This window comes from Salvelinus fontinalis, chromosome 6, assembly GCF_029448725.1.
Source record: "Salvelinus fontinalis isolate EN_2023a chromosome 6, ASM2944872v1, whole genome shotgun sequence".
Taxonomy (NCBI): domain Eukaryota; kingdom Metazoa; phylum Chordata; class Actinopteri; order Salmoniformes; family Salmonidae; genus Salvelinus; species Salvelinus fontinalis.
This window is the reverse complement of record NC_074670.1, coordinates 63,818,962-63,842,693: the sequence shown is the minus strand read 5'-3', so window position 1 is coordinate 63,842,693 and position 23,732 is coordinate 63,818,962. Positions and strand designations below refer to the sequence as shown.

At 45.9% G+C, this 23,732-nt stretch overlaps 1 protein-coding gene across 4 annotated transcripts in view; it reads right to left on the bottom strand.

The window, feature by feature from the left end:
- The window catches only part of LOC129858284 (E3 ubiquitin-protein ligase RNF130-like), a 68,901-nt gene extending 52,539 nt beyond the window's left edge, over window positions 1-16,362 (bottom strand). For 2 of the 4 annotated variants that reach the window (XM_055927417.1, XM_055927416.1), the window contains exons 1-2: window positions 16,203-16,360; window positions 15,178-15,640 (exon numbers count right to left, since the gene is read on the bottom strand). In XM_055927417.1, coding sequence (XP_055783392.1) covers window positions 15,178-15,445 — 268 coding nt within the window. In that variant the 5' untranslated portion in view covers window positions 15,446-15,640; window positions 16,203-16,360. Of the gene's footprint in view, window positions 1-15,177; window positions 15,641-16,202 lie in introns of all 4 variants that reach the window. The other 2 variants (XM_055927414.1, XM_055927415.1) reach the window with 2 other exon arrangements.
- Between the last annotated feature and the right edge of the window lie 7,370 nt (window positions 16,363-23,732).

The window sequence follows — 23,732 nt, the reverse complement described above, 5'->3', positions numbered from 1 at the left end:
TAATGACAAAGTGAAAACTTTGCAAAATGTATTGAAAGTTAAATATAGAAAAATCTAATTTACATAGGTTTGTGTGCGTTTCTTTCTAAATCATGTCCAAACAATTGCCCTCACATCTGTAGCCATGAAATGCTTTGAAAAGCTGGTTATGGCTCACATCAACACCATCTCAGACACCCTAGCCTAGACCCACTCCAATTCGCATACCACGGACTTTCTGCCACCCCCAGGTGGTGAGGGAAGGCAAACACACACACACCCTCAATTACCTCGTATCCCTGCACATTGACTCAGTACCGGTAGCCCTTGCATATAGCCTTATTTAAAAAAAAAAACTCTTTCTCCACAATTTCGTGGTATCTAATTGGTATTTACAGTCCTGTCCCATCGCTGCAACTCCCGTACGGACTCGGGAGAGACGAAGGCCGCGAGTCCTCTGAAACACAACCCAACCAAGCTACACTGCTTCTTGACACAATGCCCGCTTAACCAGTAAGCCAGCCGCATCAATGTGTCGGAGGAAACACCGTATACCTGGCGACCGTGTCAGCGTGCACTGCGCCTGGCCTGCCACAGGAGTCACTAGAGTGCGATGGGACAACGACATTCCTGCCGGCCAAACCCTCCCCTAACTTGGACGACGCTGGGCCAAATGTGTCTCCCGGTCGCGGCTGGCTGCGTCAGAGCCTGGACTCGAACCAGAATTTCTAGTAGCACAGCCAGCACTGTGATGCAGTGCCTTAGACCACTGCGCCACTCAGTGGCCCTAGTCTTGGAATTAGTAAAACAATAAAATATATTTTTTAAAGCAAATGTCTTACTTTTGAACTCTGCATTGTTGGGAAAGGGCTCGTAAGTACGCATTTCACAGAAAAGTAGTAGTAGTAGCAGGGGTAGCAGCAGCAGCGATAGTAGTAGTAGTAGGAGCAGCGGTAGTAGTAGTAGTAGCAGCCGCAGGGGTAGCAGTAGCCGCAGGGGTAGCAGTAGCAGCGGTAGTACTAGTAGTAGTAGTAGTAGTAACAGCAGGGGTAGCAGTAGTAGTAGCAGCAGGGGTAGTAGTAGCAGCAGCAGGGGTAGCAGTAGCAGCGGTAGTAATAGCAGCAGGAGTAATAGTAGCAGCAGTAGTAGTAACAGCAGCAGCAGCGGTAGCAGCAGCAGCGGCAGCAGCGGTAGCAGCAGCAGCGGTAGTAGTAGTAGCAGCAGCAGCAGGGGTAGCAGTAGCAGCAGCAGCAGGGGTAGCAGTAGCAGCAGTAGTAGTAGTAGTAGCAGCAGCAGCAGTAGTAGTAGTAGTAGCAGCAGCAGCAGGGGTAGCAGTAGTAGTAGCAGCACCAGCAGCGGGAGCAGCAGCAGAGGTAGTAGTAGCAGCAGGGGTAGCAGCAGCAGCGGTAGTAGTAGTAGTAGCAGCAGCGGTAGCAGCAGCAGCGGTAGTATTAGTAAGAGCAGCGGTAGTAGTATTAGTAGTAGTAGTAGTAGTAGTAGTAGTAGTAGCAGCAGCAGGGGTAGCAGCAGCAGCGGTAGCAGTAGCAGCGGTAGCAGTAGCAGCGGTAGTAGTAGCAGCGGTAGTAGTAGCAGCGGTAGCAGCAGCAGCAGCAGGGGTAGCAGTGGTAGTCGTAGCAGCAGCAGTAGTAGTAGTAGGAGCAGCAGTGGTAGTAGTAGTAGTAGCAGCAGGGGTAGTAGTAGTAGTAGTAGTAGTAGTAGTAGTAGTAGTAGTAGTAGTAGGGGCAGCATCAGGGGTAGTAGTAGTAGGAGTGACAGGTTAAAGGAAATACTAATAGCCTGTTATACATTAAACAGTATTAGTGAATTCATAGTATGTGAGGATCTTAAAACATCTAAGGTTAAGAAGATCATGCACTCAGTATTAGTTGATAGATTGATAACATTTATATAATTGTGTTAAAATCCGTCAAGCATACAAAGGGTACGAATTGTGAGAGGAATGTGTAAACGTTATGTTGATTACTTTATGTTGTCGTGGGTAAAAGTGTTAATCTGTGATCTACTAAATGCTCTTAATCTATGAGCCTGAGATCGATTGCTCTGGTCTCCACTCAAGTTCACGGAGAATTCGCGGTCTTTTTCTCATTGCACTAAAAGTTCAATGAGTAAACATTCCGTATCACAATCGTGATTCTTTCCCCCCTTTTTCAGGTACGTTATTGATGATAAAAAAAAGAGTAATTTAAATGTAATAACTCGCTAACATGTCAAGAGTGTTTAAGGTTTGTCTTAGTAACATATTGAGGAAGTTAGTTAAGTTTGCAGAGAGAAACATGAGCCCTGCTCGGTTGCAGGTAGCTTCGTACTGCTAGGTACTGCTACGTAGCTGCCATTTTATGTCGATTGTGAATGAACAGGTGCTTTGTTAATAAGAGATTTTGCGGTGTTATTTGTGTAATGGTTTTTCAAACACTTTATTGCCTGTTGATAAATTGAGTTATAGTTTACTGAGTTAAAGCTTTGTGCTTGACAGTTATATTGAAAATAGTATTTGTTTCAGTGATGTACAGTGTATACTGTTATGATTTGAATAAGCCTTGTACCCTACAAAACTCTATTTCCTGTAGATCTGTTATTCTGTAAAATGTGTTACTTATGTAAAATGATTGCACTAAAAGTTCAATGAGTAAACATTCCGTATCAATCGTGATTCTTTCCCGCCTTTTTCAGGGGTGTAACAGGAGCAGCAGTAGTAGTAGGAGCAGCGGTAGTAGTAGTAGGAGCAGGGGTAGCAGTAGCAGTGGTAGTAGAAGTAACGGTAGTAGTAGTAGTAGTAGCGGTAGCAGTAGCAGCGGTAGTAGTAGTAGGAGCAGCAGCAGGGGTAACAGTAGCAGCAGGGGTAGCAGTGGCATCGGTAGTAGTAGTAGGAGCAGCAGGGGTAGCAGTAGCAGCGGTAGTAGTAGTAGCGGTAGTAGTAGTAGCAGCAGCAGGGGTAACAGTAGCAGCGGTAGTAGTAGTAGCGGTAGTAGTAGTAGCAGCAGCAGGGGTAACAGTAGCAGCGGTAGTAGTAGTAGCGGAGTAGTAGTAGCAGCAGCAGGGGTAGCAGTAGCAGCGGTAGTAGTAGTAGCGGCAGCAGGGGTAACAGTAGCAGCAGCAGGGATAGCAGCAGCAGCGGTAGTCGTAGTAGTAGCAGCAGTAGGAGTAGCGGTAGTAGCAGCAGCAGGGGTAGTAGTAGCAGCGGTAGTAGTAGTAGGAGCAGGGGTAGCAGTAGCAGTGGTAGTAGAAGTAACGGTAGTAGTAGTAGTAGTAGTAGCGGTAGCAGTAGCAGCGGTAGTAGTAGTAGGAGCAGCAGCAGGGGTAACAGTAGCAGCAGGGGTAGCAGTGGCATCGGTAGTAGTAGTAGGAGCAGCAGGGGTAGCAGTAGCAGCAGCAGCAGGGGTAGCAGTAGCAGCGGTAGTAGTAGTAGCAGTAGTAGTAGTAGCAGCAGCAGGGGTAGCAGTAGCAGCGGTAGTAGTAGTAGCGGTAGTAGTAGTAGCAGCAGCAGGGGTAACAGTAGCAGCGGTAGTAGTAGTAGCGGTAGTAGTAGTAGCAGCAGCAGGGGTAACAGTAGCAGCGGTAGTAGTAGTAGCGGAGTAGTAGTAGCAGCAGCAGGGGTAGCAGTAGCAGCGGTAGTAGTAGTAGCGGCAGCAGGGGTAACAGTAGCAGCAGCAGGGATAGCAGCAGCAGCGGTAGTCGTAGTAGTAGCAGCAGTAGGAGTAGCGGTAGTAGCAGAAGCAGGGGTAGCAGTAGCAGCGGTAGTAGTAGTAGCGGTAGTAGTAGTAGCAGCAGCAGGGGTAACAGTAGCAGCGGTAGTAGTAGTAGCGGAGTAGTAGTAGCAGCAGCAGGGGTGGCAGTAGCAGCGGTAGTAGTAGTAGCGGTAGTAGTAGTAGCAGCAGCAGGGGTAACAGTAGCAGCAGCAGGGATAGCAGCAGCAGCGGTAGTCGTAGTAGTAGCAGCAGTAGGAGTAGCGGTAGTAGTAGTAGCGGGAGCAGCAGTAGTAGTAGTAGTAGGAGCAGCGGTAGTAGTAGTAGCAGCAGCGGTAGCAGTAGCGGTAGTAATAGTAGTAGCAGTAGCAGCAGCGGTAGTAGTCGTAGCAGGGGTAGCAGTAGCAGCGGTAGCAGTGGTAGTAGTCGAAGCAGGGGTAGCAGTAGCAGTGGTAGTAGCAGGGGTAGCGGTAGTAGTAGCAGCAGCAGCGGTAGTAGTCGTAGCAGGGGTAGCAGTAGTAGCAGCAGGGGTAGCAGTAGCAGCGGGAGCAGGTGTAGCAGTGGTAGTAGCGGTAATAGTAGCAGTAGTAGTAGCAGGGGTAGCAGTAGCAGCGGTAGTAGTAGCAGGGGTAGCAGTAGTAGCGGTAGTAGTAGCAGCGGTAGCAGTAGCAGCGGTAGAGCAGTAGCAGCGGTAGCAGTAGCAGCGGTAGCAGTAGCAGCGGTAGCGGTAGCAGTAGCAGCGGTAGTGTAACAGTAGTAACTTTACGTCGCCCCCTCGCCCTGACTCTGCACACATCAACAGTCACCCACGAAGCGTCGTTACCCATCGCTCCACAAAAGCCGCGGCTCTTGCAGAGCAAGGTGCAACCCTACTTAATGTCTCAGAGCAAGTGACGTAACTGATTGAAATGCTACTAGCGCGTACCCGCTAACTAGCTAGCCATTTCACATCCGTTACACTCACCCCCCTTTCAACCTCCTCCTTTTCCGCAGCAACCAGTGATCCGGGTCAACAGCATCAATGTAGCAGTAGTAACTTTACGTCATCCCCTCGCCCCGACACGGGCGCGAACCAGGGACCCTCTGCACACATCAACAGTCACCCATGAAGCGTCGTTACCCATCGCTCCACAAAAGCCGCGGCTCTTGCAGAGCAAGGTGCAACCCTACTTAATGTCTCAGAGCAAGTGACGTAACTGATTGAAATGCTACTAGCGCGTACCCGCTAACTAGCTAGCCATTTCACATCCGTTACAGTAGCAGTAGCAGCGGTGGTAGTAGCAGTGGTAGTAGCAGTAGTAGTAGCAGGGGTAGCAGTAGCAGCGGCAGCAGTGGTAGTAGTAGTAGTAGTAGCAGGGGTAGCAGGGGCAGTAGTAGTAGCAGTAGTCGCAACCCTTCCAGGGAAAAATGACTTTACCACATTGTTGAACAGTTTTTCTCAGCGCTCCAATCATTTGCACACATTGATTAGGCCGGGTTTTAGCAAAATGTGAGGTTTTTAGCTACATTTGATGGTTTTGGTTGCATTTGAAGGTTTTGGCGCTTAGTAGTGACAGTTAAGGTCTGCCTTCGAGGCATTGGAATTGGCAGTTGGGGCATGCGCACAGGACAAGCACAGACCCATCCACACACAATGCTCAATACTGTATCAATGTCAGGGCTGACATTAGATGGCTAAGCCACCCTGACTGTGAAAATTATGAAGTTGGCTTACTGTTCAAAGAGATGGAGGGAGCACAGTATTCCATCTCATATGAAGTGATGGGATCAAATAAAAGGCTTGCAATATACCACAAAGTTGCAAGTAAATCACTTGCGTGCACGACACACACACACTGTATCACAAACACAGAGCATAATGATGATTACCCAGAGTGCCTGAGGGTGAACGGTATCCCAGATGCCTACGCTGCCATCAATACTCATTAAATGGGTAGACAGTAATTAAGGGTCACAGAGTTTGTTTTAATCATCATTGGCATTCTAAATTTGGGACATGGGCTATAGTGGAAAGATGTGAATTGAACACCCACAGGCACTCTGGGTAATCAATGAGCAGAGTATTGCTGCTTGAAATTATGAAATACTCTTTATTCTTTAAAACCTGAGGTAAGTTAATATGAAATGAGTTGACCAACATTTGAACTGAGTGGGCAATTGGCAATCGGCTTTCTAATAAGCTGACTCCATAAAGATTCAACCACTGGAGGCGTGGCCTAGTTCTCAGGCTTAAAAACCCTACATGTATGGTAATGTCTCAGCGGAAACAGAGCATTTGCACTAGCCCTTATAGCAAAAGGGCCTTGAAAAACAGACTGGAAACCACCATTTATAGTGCACGTCACTACAAAGACAATGCTGACGTTTTCAACAGGGTCATTTTCATTCCTACTAATATCTGAGCGTTACGCTGCAATTCAGAATGTTGTTCCTGAAGCGCCTTCTTGGGTGAGATATTAAATCAGAAGAAGAGTTGTGGGGTGACTCAGAGCAATGTTGCACTATTCAGTTGGGAGAACAACAGGAAGCTTGAATCTGACCCGATAACACAGGAAAACTGCTGCTGGTATCGTGGCGAGAATCAACAACACTTTACACGGTGCATGGCGCCAACCGTTTGCGAGATGTTGGTGGGGTTTGATGTCACGAAAGCACCTGTTCCTCTTTGACATCTCACTTCTATTTGCTTGGCATGATGGCATATATACAATACAGCGAGAGCGGCGTTTAGGAGGAAGGACACCTGTGTACTGAACATCACAGCGTTGCAAAGCTAACCTCAAAGTGAAACGATCAAAACGTGGGATGTTGTGAAATGCAGTGGTGTTAAACTGAAACCTAGTGTGGGGTTTTGCAGAAGTATCTCAACAGCCATTTCAGAGGTGTCTTAAGTATGACCAAGCACAAATCACCACATCTGTTGTTTAGTCCTGCCCGAATCTGCCATGTTAGTTTTTCAGCAAACTCCCAGGTACCCTGATAATACGTACACCGTGTGAATCGTCATCCCTGTGTTTTGAGGGATATTACAGAGTTTAAAACAGGTGCTGCATCCAGTTTGGGTAAGAAAATGGGAACAAATTGATGCTTAAAACAAAGTGCTATGCATGTAGCCTACAGATGAAGGATCTGTTTGTCATATCAACTTGCCATACTTCTCTTTTAAAAGTATTGACACACATTATTATTTTGACTTTCTCCAAACTGGGAGAAGGCCATTAGGGCCATTAGGCTATCCCTAGACATGAAATATCTTCACACCTAAAGGAGCCTCCAGGCTTCTGTCATAATTTTGAATGAGGAAAAAAAAGAATTACAAGGACAGTTTGGGAAAACTCATCCCATCCCAATCGACCACTGCAAAATGGACATGCTGGGGTAATAATCACATAACGAACGTTCTATAGTAATACTAGTCTCGTATGAATAGGGCTTTTAGTGAACATACTATAATGAGTTTTTCAATCAAGAAAGCTCTAAAACTGATGTGGGTGGGGGCCATAAAAATAGTGCCACAGTGGCTCGTGGATCTGCGTACCCACATCCATACAGAGCCCATCTTGCGAGCAAAACATTTTAGCTGTAACGGCAGCCTTCCCTCTCTTCACGAGAAGAGAGGGTGTAACAGGGATCGGACCAAGACGCAGCGTAGCTCGTGTTCAACATGACTTTAATAAACAAGACGAAAACTGTGAACACTTACAACTAACAAAATAACAAACGTGGCAAACCGAAACAGCCCTATCTGGTGCAGAGAAAAACACAGAGACAGGAAACAACCACCCACAAACCCCAACACAAAACAAGCCACCTATATATGATTCCCAATCAGAGACAACACAAAACATCTGCCTCTGAGAACCATATTAGGCCAAACATAGAAACAGACAAACTAGACACACAACATAGAATGCCCACCCAGCTCACGTCCTGACCAACACTAAAACAAGCAAAACACACAAGAACTATGGTCAGAACGTGACATTAGCGACCTCACTCTTTAAAACTGACATTTTTTCTCTTTGTTGTCGAGTTCATTTGCTGCAATTTGACACATTTTTAGTCACGTACGAATTGGGCTATTAGTGAACATACTGTATCTTTTCCAGATTAGTTTTTCAACCAAGAAAGCTCTAAAACTTTGATGTCATACAGTGTTTCCCAACTCCAGTGCTTGAGTACCCCCAACAACCCCAACAAAAATGTGTGCGGTTGGAGGTACTCGAGGACTGGTGCTGGGAAACATATTACATAAGCTCATCTGACTCACCTGCTGTGAAGTAACAATCTCACACAGGAATTATATAGACGCCCTCTTAAGGACAGGGTCAAGGGAAGGTTATTATAGCCTACTTATTCACTCAAATAACCTTATATTCAAAATTATGGACACTAATAAAGATGCTGGTGAGTGAGTGAGTGGAATTCTGTCATGAATGTCAATCCCTTGGGCATCATCCTGTACAAGTAAAGTCATGGTTTAAAAAATTATAATAAAGCAACACCTCAGGGCACAACACCTCCCCCCAATGTGACCTACCTGTTGTGTGTATGTACTGACATGTGTAACTGATAGATGCACACACACACTACATGTTCATGTTTTTTAAAATGTACGTAAATTGTAAAATCTTGTCTGTAATGTATTTTTCGTTATATGTCGAACCCCAGTAAGACTAGCTGTCGCCATTGACATTGGCTAATGGGGATCCAAATAAATCAAATCAAATGATCAAATAACAAAGGCTAACAAAAGTCTGAATTGTGCAGGGCACGTGGCATCCACCCTACCACAGACAACCAATTGGGACTTATTCAATATACCAACATTACCAAATGTACAGTACAGTAAAACCCCAGTAAAACACCATAGAGATGCCGTTATGACAGAGAGTGCATGCTGCTTCCCTTTGTGCTCACATTCATCTTGTCTCTGTGGCTAGGCTGATGGGGCCGAGGTCATTTAACGGCACATTTTCTCCTTAATAATGCGGCTGGAGCGTTCTGTTCGACTCACCACCCTTCCGCCAATCAAAAACGTCCCATCCGTCATCATCACTGAGGGCTTAGGAGACTGCGCTCTCCCTCCATCTGCTCCAGGGCTTCCCTCACTCACATACACCGAGCCATAGCTCGCAGCACACAATGGAAATAATACACTGCAGTCTAATAACAGAACACTGGATGGAACACCACTACCAAGGTTGTCAATGGTCACCACTGACTAAAATCCTCTGTTTGTCCTATTTTGCCCTGCCCTGGTCAGAGTGTATGTTGTATGGTATTACAATATTACATGTTACCACCCAAATTCCTTTTGAATGTTAATTGTGCGATTCAGTAGATATAGTGATACTGAGAGAAAGTTCACAAGGCATACAGTAGTACAGCTATAAGCAGGTCCTGCCTATTCTGCCACCCTAGGTGAGACAAATATTGCTGCCCTGCAAAAATAAAATCTGTATTTTCTGGAGAAGGTTAATTTTCAGTTCTGAATTAACAAAAATTTGAAACGTTGAAAATGCATATTTTCTGGATGTTTAAATCAGGTTTAAATGAAAGTTGAAAAGACGTCATTTCTAGACGTCTATATTTAGACCAAATCAAGGCCGGTCCAGAACAGACAAAATCTGAACCATACATAGACATCTAGGTTTGGGTCAAATCAAGGCTGGTCCAGACCGAAGCAAAAGCAAATGTCTGTGGAAGTCATTGCTGGTCTGGAATGCTCCAACAAAGACTGCTGGTCTGGACAGGACCAAAAAAAAACATCCTTACTGGAAGGTAGGCCTGCAATAGAATTGTATGAATGCCTATCCATGTGTTAGCCCCACCATTTGTAAAACAGGCCATTGCATTGGCTTTACTGGTCCTGATTCCTGTGACTGATCATTTTGGCTATTTAAGCTCTGAATATCAGCTACCGATCTTTGTCAAATAAAATGTTATTGGTCGCATGCGCCGATTACAACAGGTGTTGTAATGAAAAGCTTAATTACCAGCCTTTAAACAACAATGCGGAGTTATTAAAAAGTAAGTAAGAAACCTTTGCTAACAGAAAGGAAAAATAGTAACACAATAAAATAACAATAATGAGGCTATATACAAGGGGTACCGGTACTGAGTGAATGTGCAGGGGTACGGGTTAGTCGAGGTAATATGTACATGTAGGTAGGGGTAAAGTGATTAGGCATAGATAATAAACAGAGTAGCAGCAGCGTATGTGAAGGAATGTGAGTGGGTGTGTATGGCGTCAATATGCAGGTGTGTGTGTCCGTGTGTGTTGGAGTGTCAATGTAGTATGTGTGGTTAGAGTCCAGTGAGTGTACATCGAGCCTGTGCAAACAGTAATGAAATAAGAGGGTCAATTCAAATAGTCCAGTTAGCCATTTGATTAGCTATTCAGCAGTCTTATGGCTTGGCGTAGAAGCTATTAAGGAGCCTTTTGTTCCCAGACTTGGTGCTCCGGTACCGCTTGCCGTGAGGTAGCAGAGAGAACAAACAGTCTGACTTGGGTGGCTGGAGTCTTTGACCATTTTTTGGGCCTTCCTCTGGAGTTAACCTGAGCCTATTTGTAATGTGTTTACATAGCGGGACATGCAAAGTATTTTATTTTTCCGCTAAGATGAGCTCGTCAAAAATGTACATTTACAAACTTGAAACCATTGATCATGACAATTTAGCCCACAGAATGAAACTCCTGGACAGCAGTTGTGAGCAGCCTGATTGTCCATTCCATATTGTCCATTTTATTTTTAACTCTCCTGTTTTTAGGATATGTTTGTTAACATGTCAGCACATTTTTGATTTGATTGGGTGCCATTTAGGTTAGACTATTTGATCGGAGAAACCTGCATGATGTAAAAAGTGTCTGTCTCATTACATTGTATCGGCAGCCTACAGGCTGCAGAAAAGGCCACAGACAGGATATGGTAGAAAGAGTATCTGCTACATGGTTTATGTTAGATGATTTTTATGACGGCACATTGGTGGAGCGCCGCAGCGATGCGTCTCTACAACAGCACCCTGGAGAGGCACGCTGGGAATGGGTAAGTGAAATATTTTGTGAAATATTTTGCGCCCCCGTCTAACAGAATGAGCACTGCGTGTCACAAGGCGGCATCAGCGCTCACCTAAAAAGCCCATATGCAACTGGTTGAGAGAAATTGTCACTTGGGCAGAATTATGTGAGGTTTTGTGTGTTGTTGGAGGTGCGTCTTGGTCAGTTTAGCTCAGAAAATGACACCCTCTTCAATCTGACTCCTAATCCTGCCTAACGAGTGGGCCGGCCTTGGCCATCAGTTGCTGTGCACAATTTCAAGTGTGACAGCCTGTAAGGACAGTACAAATAACTGGGCAAGCCGACAGTTCTCCTTCCTTCTTCCCAGTAGCTAGGGAGAGTTGGTCGTCCATGGCCTGGGGTGGGGCTAATTAGCCAACATCCCACAGAGCCACGCATTGCCAGGGTCATTTACCACCATGTGTGCTCACTCAAGCACGTCAAATCCCTGGGCTCGGCAACTACGCAATGGCATAACAGGGTTTCCATTGACACATGGTCTTGTTGGCCAAGTATTTTTTACGACAGGCCTCCATCCATCTGACAAGGCTGCTCGGTCTTAATTCTGTTTGGGTGTTAGTGGGATGCTGAATGTCTTGATAGGTTGGCTAGTGTTTGGAATGATTTCTCATTGGCTGCTGAGTCAGACCTGTGGTGAGGAGAGACTAGTCGAGGTAAATGGAGCATAGGAGAGAATGGGAGAGAAGAAGCAAGGCAAGGATTCATCCGAGGGACTGCTCATCTTTATGGTTCGCCGAAGGGCTCAGAACAGCTTTGGTTCTGATCGTTTGATCTCCCCACCATATGCCTTCCGCCTCAGTCCTACGGTTCCACAGCCAGACAGACACAGAGCCATAGTTGGAAAGGCAGGAAGTGCTAAATCAACTGGTTTATGTTCCAAGAGGCCCTGAATCTGGAGGAGGCTGTAGATCATGTTTTTACTTCTCTCCTGAAGTACTACCGGTACTCACACCTGGTATAATAAACCATTTTAATTAAGGGGCTATAAAAAGGTTGTGAGAATGTTACAAGATATTTAAAAAAAAAATCCTAATATAAAAAGAGAACTGAATTAAACAGATACGATTGGTTTGACACCTCACCTTGAGTAATTTGACAGTAAAAGAGCAAAGAAAGAGTTCAAGGTTCAAAATATCATCAGAGCGTAGTTTGAATTAAAATGTCCTAGGCACAACTAAGGGTCAAGGTTCAAAGGCTACAGACAAAGAAAGGTCAATGCGAAGAGAGTAGTTGTACTTTATAGGTGCTCTGATTCTGCCAACACTCCAGAGTTGGAGTCTTTGATGAAGCCAGGATTTTGTTTCCATTTCTATTCATGTCCTCCATAGAAGCGACAGCTGGCAGCCACTGCAGCAATATATTTGCCATTGTTATGAGGTCCTTACAATATTGGGTCCTGGTGTAGAACGTGTTAAATTTCTTAGAATAGCAGTCGAAAAAATTTGAGCACAGTATTTGGAATCCAAGGGCCTGCGACACACCTAGCACTAGTGACTCTGCAAAATCAGGTGGATGGATTGTTGGATAGATAGAAGTGAAGGTGGGTGGCCAAAGAGGCTTGATGCTGTAGTCTCATACTGAGGAAAAGGCTACATTAGAATAAAATGTTACACAGGCAACATCTACCTTATCCTAAGTCATTTCTTTCTCATTTCGTCAGCTATACAAACACAAGTGTCAAATGGAATGCAGGTGACTGCCAAAGCATGGTGTTTTAGAGTCAACAGCCATGCGACATCCTTGAAATCAAATGGAGTGATGATGATAATTCCATCGAGTCAAGTACATGTGTGGTGCTAAGAGATTGATTTCTGTCAGACCTATTGAATTGAAGAAAGACCAAAAACAGGGTAGTGTTCCTGCTCGCCTATGTTCCATTGCGTCTGTACAAGCAGAGTAACGGACTCCTGTACGGCACTCGCAGAGTGCGGCCAGCGGGGAAACAAATTTTATTTCAGTCCAGTAACCCCTTCAACAGAAGAATATCAGCTGATGTAAGAAGGGCTATATAAATAAATTTGAAGAACCTTACCATGACTAATAGCACTTCTCCTTTAATGTAATACACTACAACAGGGATCTCCTAAGTAACTATGGCCCAAGTCATACAAACAAGTCCATTTGTTACTTTGGTGAACATTAGCCCTTCCTTTGGTCATATGGTTGCTAACATGCTGTTGGCGTTCCACTTTGCCTGACCGAGTTTGGGGTTGGCGGTTTGACTTTCGCTGGCAGGGTTGTAGCACAGGTCACACCACTCCCCCAAGGCCAAACTGCCACGACGGCACCAGCAGCAGACAAAGGAAACTAGGTGATTGGTCGTCAACCCGAGCGACACCAAAAACAAGGCAGAGTCTAGGACACAAGGCTAATCTACGTCAAATCAGATTTCAACCAATTAAGTTCTTGATAAAACGTTCGCACATTACAAGAACAGGAGCGTTGTGACTCACTTTAGGCTGCCCATACTGAAGTTTGATAATACACTTAGGACGAATCAAAAGGTGCCTTCTGCCCACAACAGGGATGGCAACCGTAGTGCTGCTTATCTGGCCACTTCAGTTTCCATAGCAACTACACACCTATCGTGTTCCATATCATCCTCCAAAGGGACGAGTAAAACCTTTCAAAGGGTATCCTTTTGTTCTTTGTGAACAAGCAAGACAAAAACTGTTCAGAACAAAGTCCTTATACCAAGAACAAAAAGGTAGAAACAGTTTTACTGATGTTTACTTGCTTCCTCTCTTTCTTCCTTTGACAGACGTAGAGGATCGGTGAAGATCGTAGGTTCACACCTACGACGCCAGAAAGATGATATGGCCCCCCATCGGTGGCATTACTGACATAGTACATCCCCATTGGCTTATCGCTGCAATACACATGCAACACAGTCTAAGGACCAGGATGATTCAGCTAAAACGTTTAAGTTACCCACTATGTAATGTTCTACTACAGTAGCTTAGAGACCTGGTTAATGGTTGTTGGAGTAGGGGAGAAGTGGACCAAAAGAGAGTACACAATGTTCATAGCTATAGGGGGAAATTATGCTCAGTAATGTAGTCACACAAACACACAAGAAGCCATTTGGGGGCCATTTGGCCTGCTATGTAAGGGGTGGAATATGAAGTTATGGTTGTAAATAACAAGCATAACCAAATGGCCCCCAACCACCCTTCTGAGTGTTTCTCAGATTCCCCAACAAGCCGAGCCCTCACAAGTCCTTCAGAGCCTCCTCAGAACTCTTACGCCCTAGGAAAGGGTATTTAGGGGACGCTGCTGTTTAGTGCTTACCGAAAGCTGAGGAAAAGACACAGGACTGCTGTATCCAGCCTGTCCAGTCTGTTTACCACAGCCAGATTAGCCTGAAGGCAATCAAACAAGCGGCTTAGGGAAACGGGGTAAATATGAGTTCGCACAGCAAGGAGAGCAAAAAGCCAATGTGAGCGTACAGGATAAAATTTGAACAGAAAAGTTACCACTGTTTGCAAATCTTGAAAAAGAGGTAGTGCTCGGTTCCGAACAAAATAGAATGTGAATGAAAATCTCCAGGAAGTAGTCCATGTCAGAGATGTATTTTGATATTCTGAGAAATTAGTTTAGCTTTGCAGAAACATTGTCTATTTCCAACCCGTGGCCCCATAACAGGGGCGGGAGGGGAAATGCGACTACTGAAGAAAGAGAGTGATAATATTGCATCTTGAAATAACAGGAAAATATTGCCTAAACAATTGGGAATTTATTAATCCAGCAGCAATTTGGCAGAAGGCCCTTCAAAAGGGATCCTTAACATCACAGTAGTTTGTTACTATGTGTCATTTGGAGAGGCACTGCATCTGTCTGGTTTACTGTGTGTGTCACTAGCAGAGTCAAATAGTTCAGATTTTTTTATAGATAAAATTGCTTGACAAACTCATACCTTGACCCCTATTATTTTAAATTAGTGTTATATAAGATGTTTGAGGTTATAAAAGGCTTTTAGAAAATATAACACGTAAAGGGTCTCAGTATGAAAATGATGTCCCTCTCATTCACACACTGATGTTGAAGATTACACAGATGCAATGTCTGGAACTTGAACATTTTATGGGAACAGGTTTCACTTAGAAGCAACGTGTGTGTGTGTGTGTGTGTGTGGGTAGTATTATTGACACCTTGAGTACAAGGCAATTCCTCAATATCACTCAAAAATACATTAATGGAGTACAAAAAGTAATGCATGCATTAATACCATACATTTTAACATGCATGCAATGATGCATCACTGCCGGTAAAAGATACCACAATGGATGTGTTTACACAGTCAGCCAAATTCTTATCACAGAGCTGATTGGTCAAAAGACCAATTAGTGAAAAAAATATTTGAATTGTCTGCTGTGCATAAGCAGCAAGAGTTGCACACTTGTGCCAACCTACCTCCATGATTCGGTGCAGGTGCAATCACGATTCCTTTCGCGTCCACTTTCGGTGAATTCTGGCCGTACATGCCATCGTCCTTGGTTAGAATTTGCTTAGGATTGCCTTTGGAGTCAAGTACCGTGGCATTGACCGTAGCACTAACATGATCTTCCTTGCTGATGGTTTTGTCGGCACGGATCGACAGTATACATCTGGGCAGAACGAGCACCAACAAGACGACCGGGAGATAGCTGCATGGCGTTGCTGTGGTCCACCTCTTGGGCATCTTCGGAATGTCTTACTGTAATGTCCCCTTTACATCCAAGCTGTTATTCAGGGAATCGAACCACTCCAACGATTCCCCCCCCACCAAAAAAAAAAAGACAGGGGCTCGGCGTTTTCCGTGTGGCGTCCCGTCATAAAAGCATGCTGTGCTCTTCACACAGTTTTCTTATTCCAATACATGTGTAGCCTACACTTCCTTTGGAACGAAAAAAATAATTAATAAGGAAAGCGCACATTAGAACTGTAGGGAGACAAGCTGAAATAATGAAATTAAATGGCTTTGGGCTGATGTAGACTATATCCTTATGTTATAATTTTCCTATTTGCTGTCAATTGCTTAATATTACAAGACAATACATGTAACCTTTTATCGCATGAAAACCTAAGGAGAGCCCTTCACTTGAATATCATAGGCTTTATATTAATGTCAACTATAATGCGCATGTATATCGTTCGAGTACTTAGCAGGCTATCCCGAAAACAAATACATAGCCTATGCATTAAAATTAGAAGGTTATGAAAAGCCTATAGACCGTATCCAGATTTTCAATAGCCGGCACGCTGTCTGAGTGGCAATGTCTTTCTAAAATATGCAAACGTTACAGCTGTGTATTATTGCCACAAGTGAACAGCTGTCATTACTGATTTGTGTTCACAATAGCGTGCCAATGATTGCGAGCTACCTTTGCTCGGAGCCACTAATGTTCGAATTTTTTCGCATTGATTCACAGCTTCGAAAGCCATGACGCGGTACCTACCTTATCCATTTCCTCGAACCAAAACGATATTGATACAAAACCTCTTGACTTGCTTTATTATTATGAACGTTCAGTGGCCCTTGCCATCAAAACAACGATAATGCGTTTCACTCTCTGGTCTTTCCCTTCTGGATCCGCGCAAGCGCAGCGCGATTTAGAAGAGGACGACAGCTGCGCTTGTAGGCCTACCAACACGCCAACGTTCTCAATATCTGATAAGACGGCCACCTGTAGATAGCCTTACAATCACCCCACCTGTCAACATTAATGGTACCGTTATTTAATAAATTATAGCTACTGATAAAGCGTGGTTTGGTCACAGTGTCCCTCATATCCACCTGTAGGCAGTCAATTAGGTAAAACCTTTTCAAGACATGTTATAAACTGGTAGGCTATAGTCTTATTGATTAGAGGAACCAATATGTCACTATCCTGCAGTGACAGGTTTGTGCTATCAAAACCAAACTAAGCTATAAAGATCTCTTTATGTAGCCTAATCAATTTTGCTTGTGAATTTTGGGATTTTATGACAGTGTTTTCACCAAGACCAATTTCGGGGAAAAGGGACCATAGGACATGACAATCATCCAGACAACGGGCACCTGCTCAAAGCTTATGGATCCCCTTCACACACTGTGTGTGTGTGTTACACTGTTCCAATCTGAACACAAAATGGCTTCCCTTGGTGTTCCACTGCTTTGTCCATTTGCCACTATACCCTCTGGTTCCGCTCTATCCATTGTTGACAGGCTCTTGTATTTTCCCACCTGTGCTGTGCTCTGCACAAAAGCCAGTCGATTTTAAACTAACAGCCAACAGTAGCCTCAGGATGACGCGGGGGAGTTTCAGATGAGTCTCTCCAGTCCATGGCCAGTGTACAGACTTTCAGCCATGATTAAAATCATGACTAGGAGGAAGGACGTGGGAGGATGAGGGAGAGAGGGATTCTGGCAGAGGAGGATAGGAGAGGGGGACTGATGGGGAGGAGGAAAGGGAGAGTGTGGCGGAGGAGGACAGGAGAGAGGGAGAGTGTGGTAGAGGAGGAGAGGGGGAGTCTGGCAACAGAAAAGGAGAGGAGAGAGTAAATTGTCTCCCCTTAGACCAGGCAGGTGTTATGCTGATGAAGGAGGACCCAAAAGCGACGTAATAGAAACAGAGTCTTTATTCCAGTCTTAGACAAAAACGATACTCCTGATATATCTAAGGTAAAAACAAAACAGGAAAACTGAAATCCTCTCGTCAGTAGAGATGAACGACTGGAGACGCGACCACTAGACACCTGCTCACATGCAGCATCTGATGAAGGCAAAAACACGACAGGGCGGAACAAGGACACTGAACAGCAAACATCAAACAAGAATCCGACAAGGACTGAAGCGGAAAACAGAGGAAGAAATAGGAACTCTAATGAGGGCAAAAATAGGGGACAGGTGTGAAAGAGTAAATGAGGTCGTTAGGAGAATGAGAAACAGCTGGGAGCAGGAACGGAACGATAGAGAGAGAGCGGGAGAGGGAGAAAGGGAGGAGGAGAGAGAAGGATAGAAAAGAGGGAAAGAACCTAATAAGACCAGCAGAGGGAAGCACAGGGACAAGACATGATGATCAAAAACATGACAGTACCCCCCCACTCACCGAGCGCCTCCTGGCGCACTCGAGGAGGAACCCTGGCGGCAACGAAGGAAATCATCAATCAACGAACGGTCCAGCACATCCCGAGATGGAACCCAACTCCTCTCCTCAGGACCGTAACCCTCCCAATCCACTAAATACTGGTGACCACGTCCCCGAGAACGCATGTCCATGATCTTCCGTACCTTGTAAATAGGTGCGCCCTCGACAAGGACGGGAGGGGGGGAGGGAAGACGAACGGGAGCGCGAAGAAAAGGCTTGACACAAGAGACATGGAAGACAGGGTGGACGCGACGAAGATGTCGCGGAAGAAGCAGTCGCACAGCGACAGGATTGACGACCTGAGAGACACGGAACGGACCAATGAACCGCGGAGTCAACTTGCGAGAAGCTGTCGTAAGGGGAAGGTTACGAGTGGAAAGCCACACTCTCTGACCGCGACAATACCTAGGGCTCTTAATCCTACGTTTATTGGCGGCTCTCACAGTCTGCGCCCTGTAACGGCAAAGTGCAGACCTGACCCTCCTCCAAGTGCGCTCACAACGTTGGACAAAAGCCTGAGCGGAGGGAACGCTGGACTCGGCGAGCTGGGACGAGAACAGAGGAGGCTGGTAACCAAGACTACTCTGAAACGGAGATAGCCCGGTAGCAGACGAAGGAAGCGAGTTGTGAGCGTACTCAGCCCAGGGGAGCTGTTCTGCCCAAGATGCAGGGTTTCGAAACGAAAGGCTGCGTAAAATGCGACCAATCGACTGATTGGCCCTTTCTGCTTGACCGTTAGACTGGGGATGAAATCCGGAAGAGAGACTGACGGAAGCACCAATCAAACGACAGAACTCCCTCCAAAACTGTGACGTGAATTGCGGACCTCTGTCTGAAACGGCGTCTAACGGGAGGCCATGAATTCTGAACACATTCTCAATGATGATTTGTGCCGTCTCCTTAGCGGAAGGAAGCTTAGCGAGGGGAATGAAATGTGCCGCCTTAGAGAACCTATCGATAACCGTAAGAATCACAGTCTTCCCCGCAGACGAAGGCAGACCGGTAATAAAGTCTAAGGCGATGTGAGACCATGGTCGAGAAGGAATGGGAAGCGGTCTGAGACGACCGGCAGGAGGAGAGTTACCTGACTTAGTCTGCGCGCAGTCCGAACAAGCAGCCACGAAACGGCGCGTGTCCCGCTCCTGAGTAGGCCACCAAAACCGCTGGCGAATAGAAGCAAGCGTACCCCGAACGCCGGGGTGGCCAGCTAACTTGGCAGAATGAGCCCACTGAAGAACAGCCAGACGAGTAGAGACAGGAACAAACAGAAGGTTACTAGGACAAGCGCGCGGCGACGCAGTGTGAGTGAGTGCTTGCTTTACCTGTCTCTCAATTCCCCAGACAGTCAACCCGACAACACGCCCTTCAGGAAGAATCCCCTCGGGGTCGGTAGAAACCACAGAAGAACTAAAGAGACGGGATAAGGCATCAGGCTTGGTGTTCTTATTCCCCGGGCGATAGGAAATCACGAACTCGAAACGAGCGAAAAACAACGCCCAACGAGCTTGACGTGCATTAAGTCGTTTGGCAGAACGGATGTACTCAAGGTTCTTATGGTCAGTCCAAACGACAAAAGGAACGGTCGCCCCCTCCAACCAGTGTCGCCATTCGCCTATGGCTAAGCGGATAGCGAGCAGTTCGCGGTTACCCACATCATAGTTGCGTTCCGATGGCGACAGGCGATGAGAAAAGTAAGCGCAAGGATGAACCTTATCGTCAGACTGGAAGCGCTGGGACAGAATGGCTCCCACGCCCACCTCTGAAGCGTCAACCTCGACAATGAATTGTTTAGTGACGTCAGGAGTAACAAGGATAGGGGCGGATGTAAAACGCTTCTTGAGGAGATCAAAAGCTCCCTGGGCGGAACCGGACCACTTAAAGCAAGTCTTGACAGAAGTCAGAGCTGTGAGAGGGGCAGCCACTTGACCGAAATTACGAATGAAACGCCGATAGAAATTAGCGAAACCGAGAAAGCGCTGCAACTCGACACGTGACTTAGGAACAGGCCAATCGCTGACAGCCTGGACCTTAGCGGGATCCATCTGAATGCCTTCAGCGGAAATAACAGAACCGAGAAAAGTGACAGAGGAGACATGAAAGGCGCACTTCTCAGCCTTCACGTAGAGACAATTCTCTAAAAGGCGCTGGAGTACACGTCGAACGTGCTGAACATGAATCTCGAGTGACGGTGAAAAAATCAGGATATCGTCAAGGTAAACGAAAACAAAGATGTTCAGCATGTCTCTCAGTACATCATTAACTAATGCCTGAAAGACAGCTGGAGCATTAGAGAGACCGAACGGCAGAACCCGGTATTCAAAATGCCCTAACGGAGTGTTAAACGCCGTTTTCCACTCGTCCCCCTCTCTGATGCGTACGAGATGGTAAGCGTTACGAAGGTCCAACTTAGTAAAGAACCTGGCTCCCTGCAGCATCTCGAAGGCTGACGACATAAGGGGAAGCGGATAACGATTCTTAACCGTTATGTCATTCAGCCCTCGATAATCCACGCAGGGGCGCAGAGTACCGTCCTTCTTCTTAACAAAGAAAAACCCCGCTCCGGCGGGAGAGGAAGAAGGCACCACAGTACCGGCGTCGAGAGAAACAGACAGATAATCCTCGAGAGCCTTACGTTCGGGAGCCGACAGAGAGAATAGTCTACCCCGAGGAGGAGTGGTCCCCGGAAGGAGATCAATACAACAATCATACGACCGGTGAGGAGGAAGAGAGCTGGCTCTGGACCGACTGAAGACCGTGCGTAGATCATGATATTCCTCCGGCACTCCTGTCAAATCACCAGGTTCCTCCTGAGTAGAGGGGACAGAAGAAACAGGAGGTATAGCAGACATTAAACACTTCACATGACAAGAAACATTCCAGGATAGGATAGAATTACTAGACCAATTAATAGAAGGATTATGACATACTAGCCAGGGATGACCCAAAACAACAGGTGTAAAAGGTGAACGAAAAATCAAAAAGGAAATGGTCTCACTGTGGTTACCAGATACTGTGAGGGTTAAAGGTAGTGTCTCACATCTGATACTGGGGAGAGAACTACCATCTAAGGCGAACATGGGCGTGGGCCTCCCTAACTGTCTGAGAGGAATCTCATGTTTCCGAGCCCATGCTTCGTCCATAAAACAACCCTCAGCCCCAGAGTCTATCAAGGCACTGCAGGAAGCAGCCGAACCGGTCCAGCGTAGATGGACCGACAAGGTAGTACAGGATCTTGATGGAGAGACCTGAGTAGTAGCGCTCACCAGTAGCCCTCCGCTTACTGATGAGCTCTGGCTTTTACTGGACATGATATGACAAAATGTCCAGCAGAACCGCAATAGAGACAAAGGCGGTTGGTGATTCTCCGTTCCCTCTCCTTAGTCGAGATGCGAATACCTCCCAGCTGCATGGGCTCAGTCTCTGAGCTGATGGGAGAAGATGGTTGAGATGCGGAGAGGGGAAACACCGTTAACGCGAGCTCTCTTCCACGAGCTCGGTGACGAAGATCTACCCGTCGTTCTATGCGGATGGCGAGTGCAATCAAAGAGTCCACGCTGGAAGGAACCTCCCGGGAGAGAATCTCATCCTTAACCTCAGCGTGAAGTCCCTCCAAAAAACGAGCGAGCAACGCCGGCTCGTTCCAGTCACTGGATGCAGCAAGAGTGCGAAACTCTATAGAGTAATCCGTTATGGATCGATCACCTTGACATAGGGAAGCCAGGACCCTGGAAGCCTCCTTCCCAAAAACAGAACGATCAAAAACGCGTATCATCTCCTCCTTAAAGTTCTGATAAACGTTAGAACACTCAGCCCTTGCCTCCCAGATAGCTGTGCCCCACTCCCGAGCCCGACCAGTCAGGAGCGATATGACGTAAGCGATCCGAGCTCTCTCTCCTGAGTATGTGTTGGGCTGGAGAGAGAACACAATATCACACTGGGTGAGAAAGGAGCGACACTCAGTGGGCTGCCCAGAGTAACAAGGTGGGTTATTAACCCTAGGTTCCGGAGACTTGGAAGACCAGGAAGTAGCTGGTGGCACGAGACGAAGACTCTGAAACTGTCCTGAGAGATCGGAGACATGAGCGGCCAGGGTCTCAACGGCATGACGAGCAGCAGACAATTCCTGCTCGTGTCTACCGAGCATTTCTCCCTGGATCTCGATGGCAGTCTTGCGAGAATCCGTAGTCGCTGGGTCCATTCTTGGTCGGATTCTTCTGTTATGCTGATGAAGGAGGACCCAAAAGCGACGTAATAGAAACAGAGTCTTTATTCCAGTCTTAGACAAAAACGATACTCCTGATATATCTAAGGTAAAAACAAAACAGGAAAACTGAAATCCTCTCGTCAGTAGAGATGAACGACTGGAGACGCGACCACTAGACACCTGCTCACATGCAGCATCTGATGAAGGCAAAAACACGACAGGGCGGAACAAGGACACTGAACAGCAAACATCAAACAAGAATCCGACAAGGACTGAAGCGGAAAACAGAGGAAGAAATAGGAACTCTAATGAGGGCAAAAATAGGGGACAGGTGTGAAAGAGTAAATGAGGTCGTTAGGAGAATGAGAAACAGCTGGGAGCAGGAACGGAACGATAGAGAGAGAGCGGGAGAGGGAGAAAGGGAGGAGGAGAGAGAAGGATAGAAAAGAGGGAAAGAACCTAATAAGACCAGCAGAGGGAAGCACAGGGACAAGACATGATGATCAAAAACATGACAGCAGGTGGCTACATTGAGGGATCGGCTTACCTTTGGTAAGAAGAGAGCCCGCGGCCACCCGGGGCTCAGTGACAAGCTAATTGATACATGTCGCTCGGGCTTGCTCCTGTCACTAAATCCGTGCGGCACTGGAGAGACCTGCTGAGGTGGGAAAATGACTGAATGATATAAGATCTGATTCTCAATGGAGTCGTGCAGTAATGATCAAAGAGGTGGGACTTGGTCCAGTACAGACAGTAGAGAGATGGCTGGGTTGTTGTTACAGTACATCAAACCTGGATACTGTTATGTTATGTATGGATGGCTGTGTACTAAAGGCTTTGGTGCGCGGTTGAAGTTACAGTACATTAGGAACGATGGGCTGTTTAACTACAGCATCTCTGAGATGTCACTCCTGATATGACAGAAAAACTAAGGGGGGCGACATGGTGTCCACTTTAATTCAAGTAAAGAAAGGTGTCAGAGCTGTCTCTGATATAAAATATCTGTTTTTACCCAAGAAACATTGATTGGGCCTGTCATTTGTTTTTATGCAGGTATTCTTTCGCTTCCTCTGCCCTCTTATCAGTAGTGGAATTAGGTTTGAGATGTCCTATATTAATGCATACCACTGTTGCTGTCTTGCTGACGTTCTGATGAATCAGAGACTGCGTGCAGGGCCTACAGGCAACGGAGTATTTTCCAAATTCCACCCACATATTTTCTCAGCTCAAGAAAACAGTTGCGCTTTTTACATTTGTTTGTCAAGACTGACCTCTGGTGGTTGAAGTAGGTAACAGTGAATAGTCTGGAAAAAGCCAAACAGAACTCCACAACATTTTGTGTCTTGTAATTTCCTGTTTATTTTAGTTAAATACGGACCAACATTACTCTATTAGGCAAAAGTGACTTCTAAGAAATTAATACTTTTGATAATTCTGTAAAAAAAAAAAAAAAGTTAAATCTACATCCATTCTCGTCTGTAGACTATTAAAACAATGAACTAGGTCAAATGAAAATGACACCGTAGTTCTGTCCAGTTTGCATGTGGGCATTTCCATGTAAAAAGCCGCATTAACATGAACGTGAAGTTCATAGGAGCACAACACATTTTGTGTCAAATGAAAGATAAGGGTCTATATTTTAGTGAAAATAAGAG